The sequence below is a fragment of the Gorilla gorilla genome, chromosome 1 (genome assembly GCF_029281585.2).
Source record: "Gorilla gorilla gorilla isolate KB3781 chromosome 1, NHGRI_mGorGor1-v2.1_pri, whole genome shotgun sequence".
Taxonomy (NCBI): Eukaryota; Metazoa; Chordata; class Mammalia; order Primates; family Hominidae; genus Gorilla; species Gorilla gorilla.
Window position 1 is genome coordinate 200,543,984 of NC_073224.2, and position 23,758 is coordinate 200,567,741.

General features: G+C 45.7%; 1 protein-coding gene across 22 annotated transcripts in view; it reads right to left on the reverse strand.

Annotated features, from left to right (window-relative positions):
• Window positions 1-23,758, reverse strand: part of LOC101146907 (microtubule-actin cross-linking factor 1, isoforms 1/2/3/4/5) — a 280,531-nt gene that overhangs the window by 71,245 nt on the left and 185,528 nt on the right. Inside the window, exon 1 of one of the 22 annotated variants that reach the window (XM_055392121.2) lies at window positions 1,189-6,768. The exons of the other annotated variants lie outside the window; for them this stretch is intronic. Within the exon in view, the coding sequence (XP_055248096.2) occupies window positions 1,189-5,574 (4,386 nt within the window). The 5' untranslated portion in view covers window positions 5,575-6,768. Of the gene's footprint in view, window positions 1-1,188; window positions 6,769-23,758 lie in introns of those variants that run through there. 22 annotated transcript variants of the gene reach the window in all.

Sequence of the window (23,758 nt, forward strand, 5' to 3'; positions counted from 1 at the left end):
TTAGAGCGGGCTGGGCGCGGTGGCTCATGCCTGTAATCCCAGCACTCTGGGAGGCCGAGGCGGGCAGATCATGAGGTCAGGAGATTGAGACCATCCTGGCTAACACAGTGAAACCCGTCTCTACTTAAAAAAAAAAAAATATATATATATATACAAAAAATTGCCGGGCGTGGTGGCGGGTGCCTGTAGTCCCAGCTATTCGGGAGGCTGAGGCAGGAGAATGGCATGAACCCGGGAGGTGGAGCTTGCAGTGAGCCGAGATCGCACCACTGCACTCTAGCACTCCAGCCTGAGTGACAGAGCCAGACTCCATCTAAAAATAAAAATAAAAAGAATCTTAGAGCCAAGAGAGACCCAAGAGGACATTTAGCCCAATTTTCTTGTTTTATAATGAAGAAACGAGGTCCTGGAAAGGAAAATGACTTGCTTAAGGACACAAAGGCAGTTTGACAAAGATGACTAAAATATCTCTATTTTTCATAAACATTATGCCTAGCTCTGGTTTTCAGAAACACATATTTGCATTTAAAAGTTCTTAATCATTTAGCTTTATTGCTTCTCTCCAATCTACTTTGGTAAATTCTTTCAACCAACCAACATACCTATTTGAAAAGAATGGGGAGGATATGGCCAGTGATTGGTAATCTTATACGCTTGGTACCTTAAACGTATCTCATTTTATCCTCACAGAGTTATGCCTTAACAAATGAAGATCAACAGGAAACTCAAGAATAGCTAACTAATTTTCCCAGAGTGGTTAGAAAGCACCCCAGGTCTCATTCCAAAGCTCACACTCTGGCCTCTACCTAAATGTTGACACCACCAATGAATAAACTGTCTCTTGGTTTAGGCAAGAACATGCTCACTGTATAATTCAAAAACAGAATGACCCTTTCCTGCTAATAATCTTTTTAAAAATGTAAATCAACAACTGTTTATATCCCTGTTTTCCGTGGGATTGGCTTATCTGAATAAAAAACGAAGCATGAAATTATGAAGTTTTTCACCAGACAAAATTAAAGTATATTTTCCCCAAAAACTCAACAGAAAGACTACAAACTATAAGCCCGGGAGACCCAAAAAGAACAAAAGAACGATCTGTGCCATTTCTCATCACAACCAGGTCAGCCCTGCAAATCTCACTTTACTCTTTAGACCCTTCCCAGAATCAAAATGGACAACAATTACCTCATCTGAATTTAATCCAGCGGTTGCAGCCAGAGGCACTTTCCCATGTAGCACTGTGCTGGTCAACTCTTTTATGCCAAATACTAGGGAATCAAGGTCCTCCTTGATCCACATTCCAGTGGAGAAAGCCTCCTCTAGAACAGGTGTTCCTTCTTCTGAAATAGGCACTGAGTCAGTGTGGGCAGAAACTCCCAGGAAGGGCACACCAATGGGGGAAACTTCCTCCATAGGAGGCACTGCAGCAGCTGGGATGGCAGGCACCTCTGGGGTGGGCACTGCTGCTGCTGGGGAGGCGGGCTCCTCTAGGTTGGACACTGCAGCTGCTGGGGAGGCAGGCTCCTTGGGGGTGGGCACTGAAGCTGCTGGGGAAGTGAGTTCCTCTGGGGTGAGCACTGCAGCTGCTGAGGAGGTGGGTTCCTCTAGGGTGGGCACTGCTGCTGCTGGGGAGGTGGGCTCCTCTGGGTTGGACACTGCAGCTGCTGGGGAGGCAGGCTCCTCAGAGGTGGGCACTGAAGCTGCCGGGGAAGTGAATTCCTCTAGGGTGGCCACCATAGCTGCAGGGGTGGGCACTGAAGCTGCCGGGGAAGTGGGTTCCTCCAGGGTGGCCACCACAGCTGCAAAGGAGGCAGATTCTGCTGGGGTGGGCACTGCAGCAGCTGTGGAGGCAGATTCCTCTGGGGTGGGAACTGCAGCAGATGGGGAGGCAGATTCCTCTGGGGTGGGCACTGCAGCAGCTGGGGAGGTGGGCTCCTCTGGGGTGGGCACTGCAGCTGCTGGGGAGGCAGGCTCCTCAGAGGTGGGCACTGAAGCTGCCGGGGAAGTGAATTCCTCTAGGGTGGCCACCATAGCTGCAGGGGTGGGCACTGAAGCTGCCGGGGAAGTGGGTTCCTCCAGGGTGGCCACCACAGCTGCAAAGGAGGCAGATTCTGCTGGGGTGGGCACTGCAACAGCTGCGGAGGCAGATTCCTCTGGGGTGGGCACTGCAGCAGCTGGGGAGGTGGGCTCCTCTGGGGTGGGCACTGCAGCAGCTGGGGAGGCGGGCTCCTCTGGGGTGGGCACTGCAGCAGCTGGGGAGGCGGGCTCCTCTGGGGTGGGCACTGCAGCAGCTGGGGAGGCGGGCTCCTCTGGGGTGGGCACTGCAGCAGCTGGGGAGGCGGGCTCCTCTGGGGTGGGCACTGCAGCAGCTGGGGAAGTGGGCTCCTCTGGGGTGGGCACTGCAGCAGCTGGGGAGGTGGGCTCCTCTGGGGTGGGCACTGCAGCAGCTGGGGAGGTGGGCTCCTCTGGGGTGGGCACTGCAGCAGCTGGGGAGGTGGGCTCCTCTGGGGTGGGCACTGCAGCAGCTGGGGAGGTGGGCTCCTCTGGGGTGGGCACTGCAGCAGCTGGGGAGGCGGGCTCCTCTGGGGCGGACACTCTGACAGCTGCAGTATCAGGCTCCTCTGGAGCATGCACTGTGGTAGCTGGGGTGACAGGCCCTTCTGGTGTACCATCCTCCTCTGTGATGGGTACTGTAATACCTAAAGCAGCCCACTCTGGGGAGAACCCTGCGACAGCTGACATACCCTCCTGTGTGATGGCTGCTGCAACAGCTGGAGCAGTCTCCTCTGGGGAGGACACTGCAGCAACTGCAGCAGTCCCTTCAGGGACAGATACTGTAACAGCTGGGACAGTAGCCCTCTCTGGGGCTGATACTGCAGCAGCTGTGACATCCTCTTCCTCTAAGGAGACTATTGAAGCAACTAGGATGTCCTCATGTGGAAAGGGCACTATAGCAGCAACTACAGCAGTTCCCTCTGGGGCAGGCACTGCAGCAATTGAGGTATCCTCCTCTGGGCTGGGCAGTGCAGCATCTAGGGCATCTTTGACAGTGGGTACTGCAGCAGTCCGGGAAGGTCTCTGGAGGATGGGTATCCATTCCTCTAAAACTGGTTCAGTATTACCAGCCTTGGTAACTTGTTTCTCTGGAAAAATATTTAGGAATGAATGTGAATCTCTCCTTTCCATCTCCCCTCCCTCTGATGATGCCACATTCAGCTCAGGCTTTGTATCATTTACAGTTTCCACTCCATCTGGATTAAGTCTCAGTTCTTCAACCAGCAGGTGCAGACTCAGAATCTCTAACTCTGGGGACTTCCTCTGGAGATCCTGGAAGACCTGCTCTGGGAAGTTTCTGTGGAAATGTGCTGGAGCTTGATCCTCCAAAAGCGTGGCTTGATAATCCAGCTCTTTTGCCTCACCATCCTCATCACAAACTTTCTCCACGGACAATTCACAAGTGACCACATTTCCCACTGATGTCAGACTGTTATTTTCTTGATTAACAGTTACATTCCCACTTTCCAAATGAATTTCATCTGTTAGTAAATTTGATTCATATAACACCTCTACTTCAGGTCCTGAGGTAACATCTGTTAGTTCATGATTAAAAGCAAAACTGAAGGTGACCCTCTCAATGCACTCCTCACCATTCCCCTCAGTTTGACTGCAGTCTCCCTGGGACAAATTGCCATTGTCTTTGGCCAGCTCAGAAGCAATGAAGCCTGATAATTTTTCTTCATGAGAAACCCTGTGATCAGAGTTCAGCAGTCCTCCTGGGTCCAGCTTTTCCAGTGAATCCAGATCAGCTGGCTGTCTGGACTTAAATTCTGCAGTCCTGGGGCTAAAAGGCACTTTTTCACATTCCTCCTTGCTAACAGTGGAAGTGTCTCTCATGATATCAACGTGGGCAATAAGTTCCACAGCATTAGGCACCTGAGAAGAATCCAGGGTATTAAAATATCCACAATCCAATCTAGTATCATAATCTTTTGCCCTTACATGTAAAAGGCCTAAATGCTGTTCCTTTTCTAAGGCAGCCCCTGAAAAATTACTAATTACAAGTAAATTTTCTGCATCCTGGGATGCAGCCAGCCCTTCAGAAGAGATTTGATTCTGTAGTTCAACTAGAGGAGTTACTCCTTCTTCACATAAACACTCCTTTTCAAGTTCAAGAAACATCTGCACTGAGTCTGTGTCAGAGAGCTGTTCTGCATCAATAGTACCCACAGTACATGCTGAATCTGAAACAAGTCCCTCTAACCCCTGAGCAGTTCTGTTTGCCACCTCACCGAGAATAATCTCACCTGTAAGAACACAATCGCAATCCAGGGGTATATCCTTGGGAACAGTAGTCAACTGGTCCTTGGCCGGCTGTGGGTCATCAGGGCAACAAATCTGACCAAGAGATAGGTGGCCAAAAGTCCTCAAGACAGCAGCTAAGCAATCGGATCCATCCTCCACCACTGCTGTGTTTGCTTGTTCTCTTTCTTCAAAAATATCTGCCAGGCTGTTCTTCTCATCTGCCATCAGAAAAGTCTTTTCCCTGTCTGACAGTTTCCCTTCCTCCCACTCTCCCTCAGCCTCCATCATAATCCATCGCTCATCCTCCTCAAACTTTAGCTCAGACTCTGTTTTCTCTCTCAGGCTGGGGGTTATGAGAACATGCAATTCTGGATCTAACAGCTCTTCACTCAGGCAAGGGGAGAGAGGTGGCATTTCCACAGTGCAGGCTGTGTCCCCAAGGGGGTGCTGCTTCTCACTGAAGCCTCCCTTAGCTAAACTTTTTGTGGCCCTCGGCCAGGTTGCACTTGAGAATCTGGATTCCTGCAAATCTGTGTTACCACTTGTTGCTACAGCTTCTGATTCTACAGGCTGGAATTCATGAGAAGGGTCTGCACTGTGCTGCTGAAATCTAAAGTCCTGGCAGTCTCCACTTAAGTTTTTTAAATCTTGCACCTCTGGAATACCTATGGATTTAGACACATGTTCCAGAGTTACTGACTCTGACTGAGGTTCCCTGTGGTCCAAATGACCAGAACTTTCTGTTAATGCAGAACTGGACTCCTTCTTCTCTTGCAAGGAAGGATTTGAAGCACCAGCTTCTGAAACCTCACTGAGAGAAGCTTCTATCCTCTCTGCAAATTCTGGGAAGTTGGGTGGCATGAAGGACTTCCACGATCTCCTGTTAACATTGTCTTTGCGTTCTGCATTTGGCCGCCTTCTGGGTGGCACAGGTGCTGACTTCTGCACATCACTGCTTAGCTTTAGTGCATCAAATATTATCCTCTCATCCAGCTTCTTACCTTCTGGTGCTCTAGATTCAAAAACATTAGATGCTGCTCCTAATGTACCATTGCTGGATATGGTACTTCCTTCCATCTTTTCCATGGTGCTTTTTGAAGTCTGGTTAAGCTTTGACCCCTGGTCAATTTGCTCATTTATCCTCATCGTATCATATATAGACCGCTGTGGAACATAGCAGTCTTCTATGTAGCCATCCTCCTCCTCTCCTTTCCCCAGGCAGGTGGGGTTCCGCCTTAAACAGTCTGGTCTGCTGAGCGGCTTACCCATCCTTTTTCAATCAAGATGAACCATCAATCTTTCAAAAGTATTTTTCACAGGTTCCCCCCAAATGCATTCTACATAAGTTATAAATCCTTTTAGCTGTTCATACCCCAAACCACCAATTGCATCTGCCCTCCAGAAAGGCCTGGAAGTTCCGTTTTGAAACCATTCTGGGAGAAGCTCTAAGACAAACAGCTTTTTCCTCACAGGCTAGCAGCCTCATGGTTGACAGACGATATAATTTAAAATAATTCCTTGTATGGCTTATGGTTTAATTTTTTTTAAGAGCACTGCTCTTTCAAATAGTCAACAAAAATCATCTGATATTGACGAGTCTTTTTCGATATCTAGTTCCACTCATTTCTCACCGAAGCAGAGTTGGGAGCAGCAAATTTATGCCGATTGTATCCTTTAATAACAATGGCACAGCCTCTCTAGTCTTCAAGTATGGCCCAAGCTCCTAAGAATTCCTTTCATTTTATCCTCAGTTCCAGCCCTGGAGAGTCCAGCTGGTCTGAATTAGCCATTCGTCCTCCCTAGCTGGGGTGTTTGCATTTGAACTGGGCTGGTCGGCGGATATTCCTGCAACTTTAAACACAGGAAGTCCTTCATTCGGGGCCAGCTTGGGGCTTCCTGTCTCCAAAACATCATGGCATTGTTGTGGCTCCCAGGCCAACCCTGCGCTGTAGCTGCAAAACAAGGCGAGCGGAGCCCCGTGCCAGGCCTTCGAAAAGGCAGGCGGGCGGGCCGGCGGCAGCAGCGGCCGCGGGTCTGTCGGAGGGGCTCGCTCAGCACGGCCCGCTTCCCCGCGCCATGCCGCGCGCCCCGAGGGCCAGGGTCGCCTCACCGCAGGCTGCAGGTGGCTCCCGGCCGCGCCAGCCTCAGGTCCCGCGCTCAGGAAGTTAGTTTGTCCCTCCGGCAGCTGAGTCCCGAGTGCTGTGGGCGCCGCCTCCCCCGCCGCCGCCAGTCCCCGGCCCGCAGCCGCCACGCCGTGGGCTGCATGACAAGCAGCCGCCTCTATTCTCCACCACGCCGCTGGCCCCGCGGCCCCGCCGTCCTCCCCGCCCGCAGCTGTCACAGTCCCGGCATGCAAACTTCTGGCTGGGAACAAAAGGCTCCGCTAGGGTCGGGCGGGGGGCGAGCCCTCCTCCCCCGCGCAGCGCGGCCCGCTCGCTCGCTCGCTCGCTCGCTGGAAGTGCTCGGCTGGCGGGCGCCTCTCCTCCCCCTTCCCCGCGCCGCCGCGCTGCGCCGCCCCGCCCGGGCAGCCCCCTGGAAGCCAGGGAGCGCGCGACGCGGAGAGCACAGGGAGAAGGACGAGGGCGGGGGCGGGGGCGGGACCCGGCGGGGGCGGGGCCGGGGAGAGGAGCGACCCCGAGAGAGGAGGGAGCGGTGGAGAGGATTGGAGGCTGAGGCGCCGAAGGAGGGGCTTCTGCGGGAGTCGGAGCGAGAGACCCGGGACGCCAGCCGTTCGGCTCCCGCAGCCCACGCCCACCGCGCCCCGGGGCCAGAGGGGAACGCCCCGCCCCCGGAGAGGGCGCAAGGAGAGGAACGGAACCCGCGCGAGTCTGGGCTGCGCGGCGCAAATCCCCTGACAAAGGAAAGCCCCGCCCTCCTCCCGCTGGCCCGGCCCCTCCCGCCCCTGTCTCGCTCCAACCGGCCCGGCTCCGAGCCCAGCCCAAAGACGAACGAATCCAGAAAGGGCGCCCGCGCTCCCCCAGCTAGCCGGCTCTGGCGACGGCCACTCGAGTTCCCGTGTGCCGGCAGGTCGCGCCGGCTGGGGTAGTCCGCCTGCATCGCTCTCGGCTCCATCTCTGCCGCCAAAGGCTGTCCCTGCTCCTTCCAGTGTCACCTTTAGCGCGCCCCTTGCCGGACCGAAGAACACTCCAGCCTTAAACCCGGCACTTTCCCGGTGTCCCAAAGGAATTCGGTCACGCTCAGAGACCAAAGTTATTGGATAACTCTAGGCACATTCTACCTTCCCTCTCCCCCTTCTCAAGTATATCAAGTCCTGGGCAATTCTCCCACTAGGATTTCTCTGCTCACAGACCTGAGTGGTATCAATGACGGAAGAAAATGGGGTGTTGGGGGAGGTGGGGATGCCAACAGCTGAGCCCTATGACCAAACACCTGGGTCCTTTATAGTTGCGCACAGCCAAGGAAACCTGAGCCTCCTTGGACCAGATAAAAAGCATGGGTATTTCAAATCTCAAATAGAAAACACTAGAGAAAAGTCGCTCACAATCCCGTCGTCCACGGCCTTTGGCTTTTAGAAAAGCCACTTGGTCACCTGGTGACTGTTAAACAAAGAAAGTACAAAGGGCAACCCAGGAAACTGTCCACCAGAGGCAGCTGCATCTCTGAAGGGGTCCAATACTCGTTCTATTTGTGATGGCCATTCTCTGATTTTATGAAGGAAAAAAACATCTATTAAAATTCGGAATCTCTGTCGGACCATGTGGTCAATATATACCGCAAAACTTATGGAAAAGTTATTTCTATCCTTTACACAAACAGTAAGTGAAACCAACACCTGGTGTATGAAGATCTGGCACTGAAACCTTGAGCTGAGCCTTAGGCTTACTTAGGGAATCAGACTGGTCCTTGGCAAAAATGAGAAGTGCGCTGAAGCCTGTAATCGGAATTAGGCAACTAAAAGCCCTTTTTCTGGTAAAATGCTTTACACTTCATTTCTCACTTCAACAACGGCTGCTGATCAATTCTACCCACTCAAATCCAAAAGACTCTGCCCATCTGTAAACTGAAAGGGGTGGGGAGGCCGACTAGGTTGTGTCTTGACACCCTTTCTAGTTTTAATATTTTTTAGTTCTAAAACTTTTAAAGGCACTGCCCCAGAATCCTGTGTCCTCTTGGTCGTATACTGCCAAGACACTAGAAACCCTGTCCTATGAAGAACAAACAGTGCAAGAACCAATAATGTTTGACCTAGAGAAAGTTCTAGGAGATGTAATTAGCATGAAGTATCTGAAGGGCTGAGACGTGGGAGGAAGGAAACTTGTTCTGGATATCTCCTTAAGCTGGCACACTAAGATGTGAGATTTAAAACCAACAAAGAGCTTCTCACAGCTATTCAAAGAATAGGGTGTTCCCTAAACTGGTGACTTTCCTGACCCTGGAGGTGTTTAAGCAGAAATTCAAGCAATCACTTGGCAGAGATTTGGGAAAACAGATTTACAAATCTTCTGCAGTTTGTTCAGATGAATTTTAAAGTCCTTTCTAACTCTGATACACTGTAATCCTAAGGACTGATAGCTTACAGATCTGATACTTAACAGTTTAGGGAATCCAGGTTTTAATTTTCCTTTAATTATTCAGCACAACTGGAAAAACTCAGGGAAGGAAAGATCAATTTTACTAGCAAATCTCCCTGGCCAAATACATTCACTTAAGTGTTCAGATATCATAACAGACTGTTTAGCATGCCAGGGCCCCTCTGGTTGGAAGAATCTGAGGAATTCTGGCTCTGGATGAAACATGGGTGGTTATTCTATTATAAAGAATGTTCTTTATTTTATTTTATTTTTTTTTTTGAGTGAGACTCCGTCTCACTCTGTCGCCTAGACTGGAGTGCAGTGGCGCAATCTTGGCTCACTGCAATCTTTGCCTCCTGGGTTCAAGCGATTCTCCTGCCTCAGCCTCCCGAATAGCTGGGATTACAGGCATGCGCCACCGCACCCAGTTAATTTTTTGTATTTTTAGTAGAGATGGGGTTTCACCCCTTGTTGGCCAGGCTGGTGACCTGACCTCAGGTGATCCACTCACCTCAGCCTCCCAAAGTGCTGGGATTACAGGCGTAGCTACTGTTCCTAGCCATAAAGAATTATCTTGATGTGGAATCACAAACTTCATGAACAGAAATTCCTTTACTGTTTCCTCACCAAGTCAGGTATCAACCAATCCAGACTTTTCTTAAATAATTCCCTCCCATGTCTATCTACCAATATTCTTACTACTCTCATCAGTGATCCATATAAATAAATAAATGGAGCATTCCTACGACTATGAAATTCAGATTCGAATTACTTATTATCTGCAGTCACACTCTCTCTAATTAGGGTGTTAGGAAAACAAATTTAAATACAACCTAAAGAGAAATTACATATAGTAATCTAATCCTCCCACCGCACCTACAAAAAAACCCCAGAACCCAAAGCCAAAGAATACTTTCTGAGTGCTTTGCTCTTTTAAAAAAATCATCAGTATGTGTTTAGAAATAAATCAAGAGAGGAAGCACAAGTTCTCCTCCATGTCTTAATTTTTATCTGTTCATGAGTTTCTCCTTAGTTTAGGTATGTGGAACTCTGCCAATAGCCATCTCAGGGACTGAAATAAATACCTGATACAGCTTTCCACCTCTTGTTGCCCTGATAGCTACAAAAAAAAAAAAAAAAAAAAAAAAAAAAAGCATCTGTTCATTTCACATGCTGTGTATAAACTTTTTAAAAGAAAAATACAGGGAGCTCCAGAGACCCTCTTCAGATATTTCCCCCACCCCTGTAACCACAAACATATGCACTGAAGCCAAATTTCAAATGAGTTTCCGGTTAATTGATTACAGAGTTCAAAGAATTCTCTAGTCATTTTAAAATTCCCAAGTACAAAATTTGGTGTTAGATTTTCCTTCAGTGAACTTAGAAGAAAGAAAAATCCTGGCCCTTCCAGCTCCTTCCTGCAGTCTTCCTAATGAAAGACAGCCGGGTGGAGTCTCCTCACACCCTAACATAGCTCCCTTTCCAAGTTTTGGACCTGGCATCCTGCCCTTGTCTGCTCCAGACCTAAAATGTCAGCCCTCTGGGACAATCTGGAGACCCCAGATTCACACTTCCCTAGATTCTATGATGCCTTATCACCCACCTTGATGGGTGCTCTCTCTTGGAAGACTAATTCTGAGTAGAAGAGGATACAGAGGACTGGTTGGATCTTGCTCATTTTAAATCTACACAATGCCTTTCATCTTAGGATCTTTAGATTTTACAAGCATTATTTAGTAGCAAGTAGAAACTCCACAGTATTAGTCTGTACCTGTTGGGCATCAGTCACTGCCATCCTTTGGTACTTTTATTATTATAAACATGGCTACAGAGTGGCTCATAAAGCAACATAGCATGACATGAAGTTTGCTTTAAGTGGGATACTAAGGATTTTGATGCTATTTGAGCTCTCATGTACTCGTGAACCCATGAGAAAACTTTCCACACACTCTGCAGGAACTCTCATGACCCCTGTAAGCCCTTTCCTGCCTGTAGACTTTCCAAAAGACAGTGTATTAATCCCTCTTTTTAGACTAATGGTCACCAAAACCATGGTGATGACAAAATCATGGGGCTTTGCAAGTTAGAAAAGACCTGACAGAAAGGTGGGAAGAAGGAAGGCAGGAGGTATCAGAGAAGGATTTATGGAGGGAATCACATTTACTCATTAGGATTTCAGATATACAGAGATGGCAAAGACAAATATTTCTAAGTAGAGAGCCGAAGGCAGGACTCTAAAGAAGCAAATTCTGGCTGGGCTCAATGGCTCACACCTGTAATTCCAATACTTTGAGAAGCTGAGGCAGGGGTATCCCTTGAGGCCAGGAGTTCAAGACTAGCCGAAGCAACATTGCAAGACACTCGTCTCTACAAAAAGTTAAAAAATTGGCCAGGCATGTGCATCTGTAGTCCTAGCTACTTGGGAGGTTGAGCTGAGAAAATCGTTCAGCCCAGGAGTTCAAGGTTACAATGAGCTGTAATTGTGTCACTGCACTCTAGCCTGGCGACAGAGTGAGATCCTGTCTCCAAATTTTTTTGTTGTTGTTGTTAATTTTTTTTTTTTTCCAGACAGGGTCTCACATTGTCACCCAGGCTGGGGTGCAGTGACACGATCTCGGTTCACTGCACCCTCCACCTCCCGGGTTTAAGTGATTCTCCTGCCTCAGCCTCCCAAGTAGCTGGGATGACAGGTGTGCACCACCACGCCCAGCTAATTTTTGTATTTTTACTAGAGATGGGGTTTTACCATGTTGTCTGAGCTTAAGCGATGCACCTGCCTAAGCCTCCCAACTGGGCTTACAGCATGAGCCACCATGCCCAGCAAAAAAAAACCCGTTTTATTCTATTTCATTTTATTTATTTATTTATTTACTTATTTATTTATTTATTTTTTTGAGGCAGAGTCTCACTCTGTTGCCAGGCTGGAATGCAGTGGCGCGATCTCGCTCATTGCAACCTCTGCCTCTCAAGTTCAAGCAATTCTCCTGCCTCAGCTTCCCAAGTAGCTGAGATTACAGGCACACACCACCACACCTGGCTAATTTTTCTATTTTTAGTAGAGATGGGGTTTCGCCATGTTGGCCAGGCTGGTTTCGAACTCCTGACCTCAGGTGATCTGCCCGCCTCGGCCTCCCAAAGTGCCAGGATTACAGGCATGAGCCACGAAGCCTGGCCCCCCCCAAAAAATTTTTAAATGAGGACTTTGGGATGGGATGCTCACTCAACTGTCACTTATTATTATCTCATTTAAAAAATCTAAATCTTTATAAATGAAACTTAGGGTGGCAAGCATACTTGTCCAGAATAATACACCTAGTAAAAATGAGGAAGAGGGCTGTGAAAGTAATTGCAGAGGAAGAATATTTGGGCTTCACAACTGACCAGAGAGAAGGTAGAGGTTAGAGGGAAAAAAACAAAGATAATGCCATATAGTGTTACTCTTAGGTTACTAGGGGCATAGTAGTACTTATTATAAAACAACAGCAGGAAAGAATAAAATATTTGAATTCATTTATCTTAGAGCATTCTGTATGTGAAATACTAAAAAACGACCCATGTGAAGGTGTCTAGAAGGGCCCCTCACACAAAAGATTCAATGCTGGGATAGAGATATAGATTTGGGCCAGGCGTGGTGGCTCACACCTGTAATCCCAGCACTTTGGGAGGCCGAGGCAGGCAGATCACCTGAGGTCAGGAGTTTGAGACCAGCCTGGCCAACATGGCGAAAGCCCGTCTCTACTAAAAATACAAAAATTAGCCGTGTGTGGTGGCATGCACCTGTAGTCCCAGCTACTTGGAAGGCTGAGGCAGGAGAACCACTTGAACTTGGGAGGTGTAGACTGCAGTGAGCCAAGATCGCACCCACTGCACTCCAGCCTGGGAGACAGAGCGAGACTCCATCTCAAAACAAAACAAAACAACCAAACAAAAAAACAAACAAACAAAACAAAAAAAACAAAAGAGAGAGAAAGATAGATTTGGAAGCCTTTCCCCATAGAACAGTGAGGAGCTGCCATCTCAGAGGTTGAGTGCAGAGAGAAGAGAAGAGACAGATGACAGAGTTTAAGGAACCACATATTTAGGAGATAGGAAGACAAACCAAAAAGGAAAGCAGAAGAGCAGCCAGAGAAGAGAACGGAAGAGCACAATGTCCAGAAAGTAAATTAACTTTCAAGAAAGAAGATCTGATATTAAATGCTGTACAATGAAAGAGGAGAATAGTGAGGCAGACAAGGCCACTAGACTTGGCAACTAGGAAGCCAATGAATATCTAAGAGAGCAGTTTCAGCACAGTGATGGGTGTTGGATCAGATTAGAGGGGGTTAAGGATAAGCAGTGGTGAGAAATAAGTATGGATCCTCCCTTCTTCTTGAGACTGTGTTCTTTGGACTTCCATGACACTGTGGTACCCTGGTGCTATCTTTCTAGCCAGTCCTTCTTTGTCTCCTTGGATTCCTCTTCCTCTCCTCTTGAGGCAACTAATTTCACAAGGTTATATCGTTGATTCTCTTCTTTTCATCCATACACCAAATATTTATTGGTATCTACTATGTGCCCTAAACTATCCCAGGCACTAAGGAAAGCACACCGTGCTATGAGAACATGGGTCATGGGCCTCAACCTGGCCTGGAAGCTCAGGGTAGGTTTCCCTGAGAAAGTGATGATGTGGGCCTCCCCCTGGGACTAACTGAGAGTAGTCTTTCCAGTTCCAGAGTGGCATGATCATCACAAAATTGCTTGGTTATTTCCATGAAAGAGGTCTCTGGGTTGAATCACCCCCTCTTTTTTGAGACAGAGTCTCACTCTGTCACCCAGGTGGAGTGCAATGGTGCGATCTTGGCTCACTGCAACCTCTACCTCCCAGGTTCAAGCGATTCTCCTGCCTCAGCCTCCTATGTAGCTGGAATTACAGGCACCCACCACCAAGCCTGGCTAATTTTTGTATTTTTAGTAGAGACGGGGTTTTACCATGTTGGCCAGGCTAGTTTTGAACTCCTGACCTCAAGTGATCTGCCTGCCTTGGCCTCCCAAAGTGCTGGGATTACGGGCGTGAGCCACTGCGTCCAGCCCCTGCTCCTGAATATTAGAAAAGAAGGCAGAATAAATAATACAGAGGGAAGAGATTTCTAAAAACCATCTCTTTCATTTTGTTACTAAGGAAAATTCTTATCATTGATGACAAAGAAACAAACAGCTTAGGTATGAATTTAAAGAATTAGACCAAAACCAGAGCTTATCCTTTGGGAATGAATTGCAAGATGACAGAGATATTAAATGGTTCACTTGATAAATACAATTAATTCAAGATGGAGAAAATCTAAGGCACATATAATTTCTTTGAATTATCTTCTTTCCTTGACTCATATATACACATGACCAAATGTTAAAAACATTAAAAACACATATTTGCTGAAACTGTAAAGAATTAAAGACTTTCTGTAAAACATCTCAATCTGGTATGAGATTGGCAGACAGATGAATTATATCTGTATTTTAAGCTGCTTGCTTCTGAAACTCTGCCGATATTTTTTGGCTCAGCCCTCAATGTTTTAATTAAAGATTGATTAATATTAAGAGGTGTCTTTCCTAAAGATGCTGACTTAGTAGTTGCCACTGTACGGTAACAGAGGAAGATAACATGGTCTATGATAAAAGCTAATTAGGCCAAAATCCCTGAGATCATTAGAGCTGATCTAATGGGCAACTGAGTGGCTGGGGAAGTCACTGAGCTGGTAATGTCTTCTGGTTAATTCTGGTTAATGATTTGAAAATAATATTAATTTGTAGAGCATACAAGCCAAGGCCAAAATGGTCTCAGAAAAACCTGCTGGTTGTAGGATTCTGATAGAAATGCATAAATGAATTAATGAATAAATAAATATGTATGTATATGTATGTGTACATAAAATATATTTTAAGCTGTGTTGAATCATGACCTAAACTTGCCTATTATTGCCACTCTAGGGCTAGAAATAAGCCCTATTGTTCCCACAAAAACTGCTCAGGAAGGCTCTCTATCCATCCACTTGTTTCATTGTTATCAAACTAATTTTACTTTATCCTCATAATTTCCATTTTTCCAATTTTCAAGAAGAAAAAAAAACAATCTAATCTGGTGCTGGGCCTTAGATCAAGTCTTCTGGAGAATGATGATCCCTAGGCACAAAGAGGGGTAACTGTTCTTATTAAAAAGATTTCACAGGCTTGATACAATGGCTCATGTTTATAACCCCAGCATTTTGGGAGGCTGAGGTGGGCGGATCACTTGAGTTCAGGAGTTCAAGACTAGCCTGGGCAACGTGGTAAAACCCCATCTCTACAAAAGATACAAAAATTAGCTGGGTGTGGTGGTAGCATGCCTGTAATCCCAGCTACTTGTAGGGGCTGAGGCAGGAGGATCGCTTGAGCCTAGGAGGTTGAGGCTGCAGTGAGCCATGATCATGCCACTGCACTTCAGGCTTGATTGACAAAGTGAGACCCTGTCTCAAAAACAAACAAACAAACAAACAAAAAATGAAAAAAAAAAGATTTCACAATATTCTAATTTATATGTCTAGATAAGCTTCTTTTTTAAAAAAAGCATATTATCATCTAGTGAGCTGAGCACCGAATATAAGCCTAATACTTTTAGATATATCACTTCATTTAATTTTCATAAAAATCCTAAAGGTATGATTTACCAATATTTGTATTTTACAGTTAAAGTAAGTAAGATTCAGAGAGGTTAAGTAATTTCCCTGAAGGTCACTCAGCTAGTAAATGATAGAGCCAGGATTCAAACCTGGATACTTCTGACTAGAACTTGTATTCAGTTTTTTTCACTACACCAAACTGTCAACTAATTGAGTAAGTAGCAATGACTCTGTGCATAAGAAGTAGCACATTTCTTTCTTAGTTTTGCCCTCTTATATTGAAAAAAGATTGTGTTCCCTTAACATATACTAACTAGCAGAGAAGGAAGGAAGCCCAGAAGAAAGATGGAGAACTGAGGAAATCAGGCTAAGATTAGAATTTCTTCAGGACACACAAGGATATATACCTCAAGTCTTGCAGAGTAGATAGCATTTTGAATCCTAGAGCTCACATGGCTTATGAGAAATAAAGAATGTTCATCCAGTCAGTCAAATATTGTCTCATCTCCAACTGTGTATATACCAATATGCTAACTACATTAAGGGACACAAAAGTGAATTAACTGAGGGGATAGGACAAATGGATATAATCAGAAAATGTCAAAATTAGGTAGTATGTGATAAAAGCCAAGTGAGTTATACATTGTAAATGATTAAGAGATTAGGAGTAGTGAGCTGGGGGGATCAAAAGCCTTTATAAGGCCGGGCATGGTGGTTCACGCCTATAATCCCAGCACTTTGGGAGGCCAAGGTGGGTGGATCACCTGAGATCAGGAGTTCGAGACCAGCCTGGCCAACGTGGCGAAACCCCGTCTCTACTAAAAATACAAAAAAATTAGCTAGGCAAGATGGTGCGTGCCTGTAATCCCAGATACTTGGGAGGCTGAGGCAAGAGAATCGCTTGAACCTGGGAGTCAGAAATTGCAGTGAGCCGAGATCTCACCACTGCACTCCAGCCTGGGTGACAGAGCCAGAATCCATCTCAAAAAAAAAAAAAAGCTTTATAAAGAAGTGGACTTGAGCTATGACTTCAGAAATCAAATACGTAAAATGTATAAGGAGTGTCTGGGGTAACTGGATGTAGTGTATGGTCTATATAGGAAATAACACTGGAAAGATAGTGGGGATCAAATACGTCCAAGACTGGAGACACAGAAATAGGCTAGTTCTGAAGGATACAACCATTTATCAGATCAGATGGCCTTCGAATTGCTTTGGGGGAAGGATAAGCACTTACAGAAAGAACTGTGAATACAGACAGAAGGTCAGGAAATCATTTTGGAGATGAAAATTTTAGAGGGCTATAGCATAATTTATGTCTGTTTTTTCCCCATAGGAACCATGTATGTATATGCTAGTTATCCAATCACACCAGCTCTCTGCATTCTTAACAGAGGGTCCTTTGTTCCAAACAGTAAGGCTCAAAAGAAACACAGTCTGATAAAATCACACTGAGATCAGTACTCCCAGCTGGTGCAAGGGCTGATGCCATTCCATAACACACCCTACAGGAAGCAGCCTGAGATACACAGCTGATTGATTTCCACAGCAGGAGCCTTGTGGCAGTGTGGGGTGGGGACTGGTCAGGCATAGAGAAAATTCTTCAGTTGCTGACTCAGATTAGTTCCCCAAGATCCTGACTCTATCTGTGTAAGTCACTCCCGGAAGCAACATTATTTCTTAACTAATTTTCTTAAAAGGAGAGGAAAACCACAGAAGCACCCCCAGCGAGTGGAACTATTTAATCAGTTAACTCTTACTTGTCATGGGATCTGAAGATGGCAAAAATCAAATTCCCTAGCTTTCTAGAAGTAAGCTGAATAATTCTTTCATTGTAAGGGGCCGTCGTCCTGTGTATTGTAGGTTGTTTAGCAGCACTTACTAGATGCCAGTAGCAGCTTTTCCAGTCATAACAATAAAAAATGTCTCTGGGCCAGGCACTGTGGCTCATTCCTGTAATACCAGCACTCTGAGAGGCTGAAGTAGGCAGATCATTTGAGCTCAGGAGTTCAAGGCTGGCCTTGGCAACATGGTGAAACCCTATCTCTACAAAAAATACAAAAATTAGCCAGGAATGGCAGTGTGCACCTGTAATTCCAGCTACTTGTGGGGCTGAGGCAGGAGGATCACTTGAGACTGGGAGGTCGAGGCTGCAGTGAGCCATGATTGTGCCACTGCACTCTAGCCTGGGTGATGGGAGTGAAACTGTTTAAAAAAAAAAAAAAAAAAGGAGTGGCGGGGAGTGGGAGTCTCTGCAAAGCTATGCTTGGTTGACAACCACTGGTGTAGCATAAACTTTGGTGCCAAACAGACCTTCCCAATCCCAACTCTAATATTTACTTGCTATGTGGCTCGAACAAGTTATTTTAACCTCTTCAAGTCTTAAGTTTTCTTATCTGCAAAATAGGATTTTAAATGTCTGATTTAGAGTTTTTTTCAGAGATCATTTAGACTCAGATCTTTCTTACTGCATTTACCACTACATCAGTACCACTGTAATTCTCTGTATCTGTTTCCCTTACTATAGATGGTCTCTGACTTAACAATGGTTCAACTTAAGATTTTTCAACTTTATGATGGTGAAAGTGATATGCATTCAGTAGAAACCATACTTCAAGTACCCAATCATTCAGTTTCTCTATTTCAGTACAATATTCAATAAATTACATGAGCGAGTCAGCACTTTATTATAAAATAGGCTTTCTGATAGATGATTTTGCCCAACTGTAGGCTAATGTAAGTGTCTGAGTATGTTTAAGGTAGGCTAAGCTGAGCTATGATGGTCAGTAGCTACTTTTTTTTTTTTTTTTGGAATGAAGTTTCGCTCGTTGCCCAGGCTGGAGCGCAATGGCATGATCTCAGCTCACTGCAACCTCTGCCTCCCGGGTTCAAGCGATTCTCCTGCCTCAGCCTCCTGAGTAGCTGGGATTACAGGCGCTCGCCACCACGCCCGGCTAATTTTTGTATATTTAGTAGAGACCGGGTTTCACCATGTTTCACCATGTTGACCAGGCTGGTCTTGAACTTCTGACCTCAGGTGATCCACCCACCTTGGCCTCCCAAAGTGCTGAGATGACAGGCATGAGCCACCATACCCGGCCGTCAGTAGGTACATTAAATGCATTTCTGACTTACAATATTTTCGAGTTATGATGGGTTTATCCAGACATAATTTCACTGTAAGTCAAGGCACATCTGTACACTGTTAACTAGAGACTATCTGAGACTCCAGTACCCACGACAAGGACTAGCACAGAGCAACTGCCCAGTAAGGATGGGTTAAAAGGAATATGGAATCACTTCCTTTTAACCTCCATCCATGAACCATCACCACGTGTAGCAAAGATCCATATTTCAAATGACATGACTGGTGGTAGAAAAATAGTTTATGATGTCCTAGAGAGTAAGTGTATTCCATTAACCTTCTATAGTCAATAAGAGAGACTCGTAGTTGAAAAGCACTTAGTGGTGGCAAAGTAGGGAGGGTGCACATTCTACCCATAGCTGGGTTTTTCCAACTGGGACAGCTGAGACTTGTGAAGAATCCATTCAGCAGGAGACAGCCCTTTACAGTGATGGTTTGGTGCAGTGACCTGACACAACTCCCTGTGGAAGTCATTTTATTCCTAGTAAACCAGCAACTCTAACAATAAACGGCCCTTCAAAGAAACTCATCGTACTTCCTAGAAGCTCATAGCTTATTAGCGAGCTTGAAAGTGCCCAGGATATTTTTCTGAAGCTCCAGAACCAGCCTAAGGCTGAGACCATTTACCATTCACTTCTAGGCACAGTGAGGATCAGTCCTTTTCTGCAAGTCTGTGCTTATCTTAACCATGTTTACTAATCAACTACTAAACGATCAATATATACAAGTTCTGCACAGGATACATTCTAGTTTTTCTGGAAACATATTTCTTCCTTCTTATACAAATGATAAATCTTAGTTGTGAATGCTACATACTGATACTGTATGTGAAGAATTTTAGTAAACTCAAATCCAACTGCTCAGTCCTTTTCTTTGGTTACAGATATATTTGTTTGTTGCTTTTTTTTTTTTTTTTTTGAGATGGAGTCTCGCTCTGTCACCAGGTTGGAGTGCAGTGGCGCGATGTCGGCTCACTGCAACCTCCACCTCCTGGGTTCAAGCGATTCTCCTGCCTCAGCCTCCTGTGTAGCTGGGACTACAGGCGCATGCCACCATGCCCGGCTAAGATGGGGTTTCACCATGTTGGCCAGGATGGTCTCGATCTCCTGACAGCGTGATCCACCTGCCGCAGCCTCCCAAAATGCTGGGATTACAGGCATGAGCCACTGCGCCTAGCCTGTTTGTTGCTTTAAAATCTCACCTTGCTATCAAATTTCCAGACAGATTTTTGTAAAATCTATCAATCATTTCTTGATGATTTTACTACCTTCCATTCAATTTTACTACCTTCACTGGGGCATGAGGCTCCTTTAAGATGATGCAGTGGCTGCAAGCCTGGGATTTTGCTTGTGACACTGATATTTAAAATACAACTGGCAATACTTTAAAAGGGAGCTGGAAAAGGTTCAACATGAAGCAAACTTAAAGGCCTTAAAGGCTCCTTCACCTTCTCCACATCCAGTTGCTATGGTGGGGGTGGAGAGGATTATTACAGAGCATTGGAATTCTTTGTGGGGTGGGGAGGTGGGGGTGGTCACATAAGGGTTATAAATATCAGCAGCCAAACTCTTGGTTGGCTGTGGAGAACAACTGAGAGACTGTAGTCTCCCCTTAAAGGCACAGAACAAGGAAGCTCCCTGAAGTATGTCCACAAAGGAAGTTCCTCTTCTCTTTGGCAATGCATCATCAACCAAACACCTGCATCAACAACTGACAACTGTACGCAAATTCCAGCCAGGGAAAGTGACCAGGAGGTGTTAAGCCAGACACAGATTAAGGCCAGCAAAAATAAAGAATCCAGAGCCTGGCTTAAAGGAAAGCTGACTTAGAAGTGGTTGTTGCCACTACACACAGTCATAATCAGATTATCAGAAGGCTGCTTGTTACATAAATATTTAACTAGTAACCTATTCCACCTGAATTCTAAGTTTCCCATGTATAGGTGGCAATTTCTTCCAGGGCTATAGTTCTCAACAGAGGGTAATTCTGCCTTCCAGGGAGACATTTTTAGTTGTACAACTGGGAAGTTACTAGGTCAGAAATGCTGCTAAACAGCCTATAATGCACAGGACAGCTTCTCACAACAAAGAATTATCCAGTCCAAAATGTTGATAGTGGCAGGCAGAGGTGGTGGTGTGAGTGGCTGCCCCTTTCCTCCCCACCCACCCCCAAAAAATGTCAATAGTGCTGAAATTGAGAAATCCATTTTAGGATACTGTCTTTATTTCCTTGGACCCTAGTTCCTATTTGGAGTAGCTTTGTTTAAGGAAGAAAGGAAAAAACCAAGACAGGCCAAGGAAGGGTCAGCACAAGGTGGGGGTTGGCAGGGATAGAGGATACCCACTCATCTTGGTAAAGCTGGGGAAACCTAAACCTCCAGGTGACAGACAGGTCATACCAAGTGTGATTTCCTGTCTCTCCAAGGGCAGGTAGATAACGCTAACCTCATTTGCTCTATCCTCCAGTGACTCACTCTCAGGCAGGTGTACTAACTGCCAAAAACGTACATGAGCTGATACTGTCCTTGTAATCATTTGAAAGGAAGGAGTAAACTGGCAGTCTTTCAACTACATGCTGGGCCCTGTCTTCCAGGGCTTTTCTTTTTCTTTTTCTTTTTTTGGAGACGGAGTCTCTGACACCCAGGCTGGAGTGCAGTGGTGCGATCTCGGCTCACTGCAACTGCTGCCTCCCAGGTCCAAGCCATTCTCCTGCCTCAGCCTCCCCAAACAGCTGAGACTACAGACATGTGCCACCATGCCCAGCTAATTTTTGTATTTTTAGTAGATACAGGGTTTCACCATGTTGGCCAGGCTCGTCTCGAACTCCTGACCTCAGGTGATCCACCCACCTCAGCCTTCCAAAGTACTGGGATTACAGGCGTGAGCCACCGCCCCCAGCCTCTTCCAGGGCTTTTCTCATGTGCACATGAAGATGCCTAAGCTTGCTTTCTATGTGGCAATCAATCAATCAATCAATCAATCAAATGAAGGCATTTACAAGACTTTCTTATTCTGTTTCTTTCTTTCTTTTATTCTCTTTTCTTTTATTCTCTCTTTCTTTCTCTCTCTCTCTCCCCCTCCCTCCCTCCCTCTCTCTCTCTGTCTTTCTTTCTTTCTTTTTTTTTGAGACAGGGTCTCACTCTGTTACACGCTGGACTGCAGTGGCATGGACGCAGCTCACTGCAGCGTCAACGTCCTAGGATCAAGTGATTCTCCTGCGTCAGCCTCCTGTGTAAGCTGGGACCACAGCATGTGCCATCATGCCTAGCTAATTTATTTATTTTTTGTAGAAGGGCCGCCTCACTTTGTTGCCCAGGCTGGTCTCGAACTCCTGGGCTCAACTGATCTGCCCACATCAGCCTCCCAGAATGCTATGATTATAGGTGTGAGCCACTGTGCCTGGCCCCATTGTTCATTCTTATCACTGAGAGGTAGAATGCCAAGTCTGAAGCATGACCCAAATACACAACAATATAAATACATATGAAAAACAAGTGAATGAAGGTGCATCCAGGTTTCTTGATAATGCTCACCAGTATGATGCCCAAACCATCAAATACTTTCTGAGTGAGAAGTCACATGGTTCTTGGGGGGAGCAGGGGGCAAAGGAGGGGTTGGTTTAAGATTCAGAATGATCTCAGTTCAAGTAAAACCTACATAGGGAATTTCAAAATGAGGAAAATCTCTTGTTATCATCAGAGACTTAACATATATATATATACACATATATATACATATATATACACATATATATACATATATATACACATATATATATACACATATATATACACACACACGTGTACATATATATATATATATATATATATATTTTTTTTTTTTTTACCCTTCCCAGGAAGGTCACTAGGGGAATTCTTTGGCTCAAGTTTCAGTGATAAAAAGGTCCTTCCTTTCTTGTTAGCCTCCTGTTAGACACATACAATTCCTTTTCCTCAATAACCAGACTCCCTTGTTCAGGAAAACGGAATTTCCTGAAGAGATTTGCCAAAGTCTTTTCTTTCCAGCTTTCTGAAAACAAGCTCAATCCTCTCATTAGTGATTTCTAGAATGGCTTCTTCCTTTCTACTTCCAACAGAGAGCTGAACCTGGTAAAGATCCTAACTCAGGAAGCCTGAGATCTCTGCCTGGTTTGAGTGGAAAGGAACTCTCTTCCACTCCCATGTGATAGAATCTGGTCAGCCAGTGAGGACCTACTAATCATTCAGAAGCAACTGAGGGAAAGCCTTTCCTAGGAATAATGTAGTATTCCACATTCATTTAAGGAAGAAATAATTTTCCCCACAGACTGCAGATCCATGGATCTATCAGCAAGACTGTACAGTCCCATGTAAGACTGGGGGGTTCTTCATAGGCCTAACTCATCTGTCTATTCTAGCTCCCATGGAGTTAGCTGGGTTAAAGCAGAGTTTCCGTCTCCCAGATTCATATCCTCTTCTCTTGTGCAGATTCTGTGCTAAAAGTATGATTCCATTTAAAAAAGAGCTGAAAACTTACAGCTAATGCTGTTTTTAAAAATATTTATCTTCATCTTTGTTTTTACCTTATTAAAAATAATTTGAATCTGAAAACAAGAGTTATACTTTATAAATCTGGTCTGCTGCTGGAGTAAGGAAAGATTAATCTATGGCTGGACTATAATACATTAACCCAGGAACTCCACACTCAAATCATGAAAATGACTCAGTCCTCAGAATGGGTCCAAAAAGACCTTCCCTTTATGCGGCCTCCCGGGGACTATGGAACTGACACACAGAATTTTTCTCCTCTCATTGTTTTCACTTCCGATGAGCTCAGCATGAGTTCAGCCAAGAATATGCTCCTCCCCTCCTGACCAAAGATTTTTGCTGGGAGAAGGCAAAAACTCTTTCCAAAGCTTTTGACTTCCCTACAAGGTGGACAGGTGGAACAGGGCTTTTGATTTGCATCCCCAACTTGAGGGTGGATACTGATCATTTTATGGTAACTACCTACTGACTTGACAATGGACTACACACAGGACACTCCACCACCCTTCTCCCTTCTCCCACTCTTCTTCCAGGCTTGCCTTGTCAACACCAGTCCACTGTTGATGAACACACTCTGCAAGAGCCCAGCCGATCAGTGTCCAGTCCCAGCCTTCACATC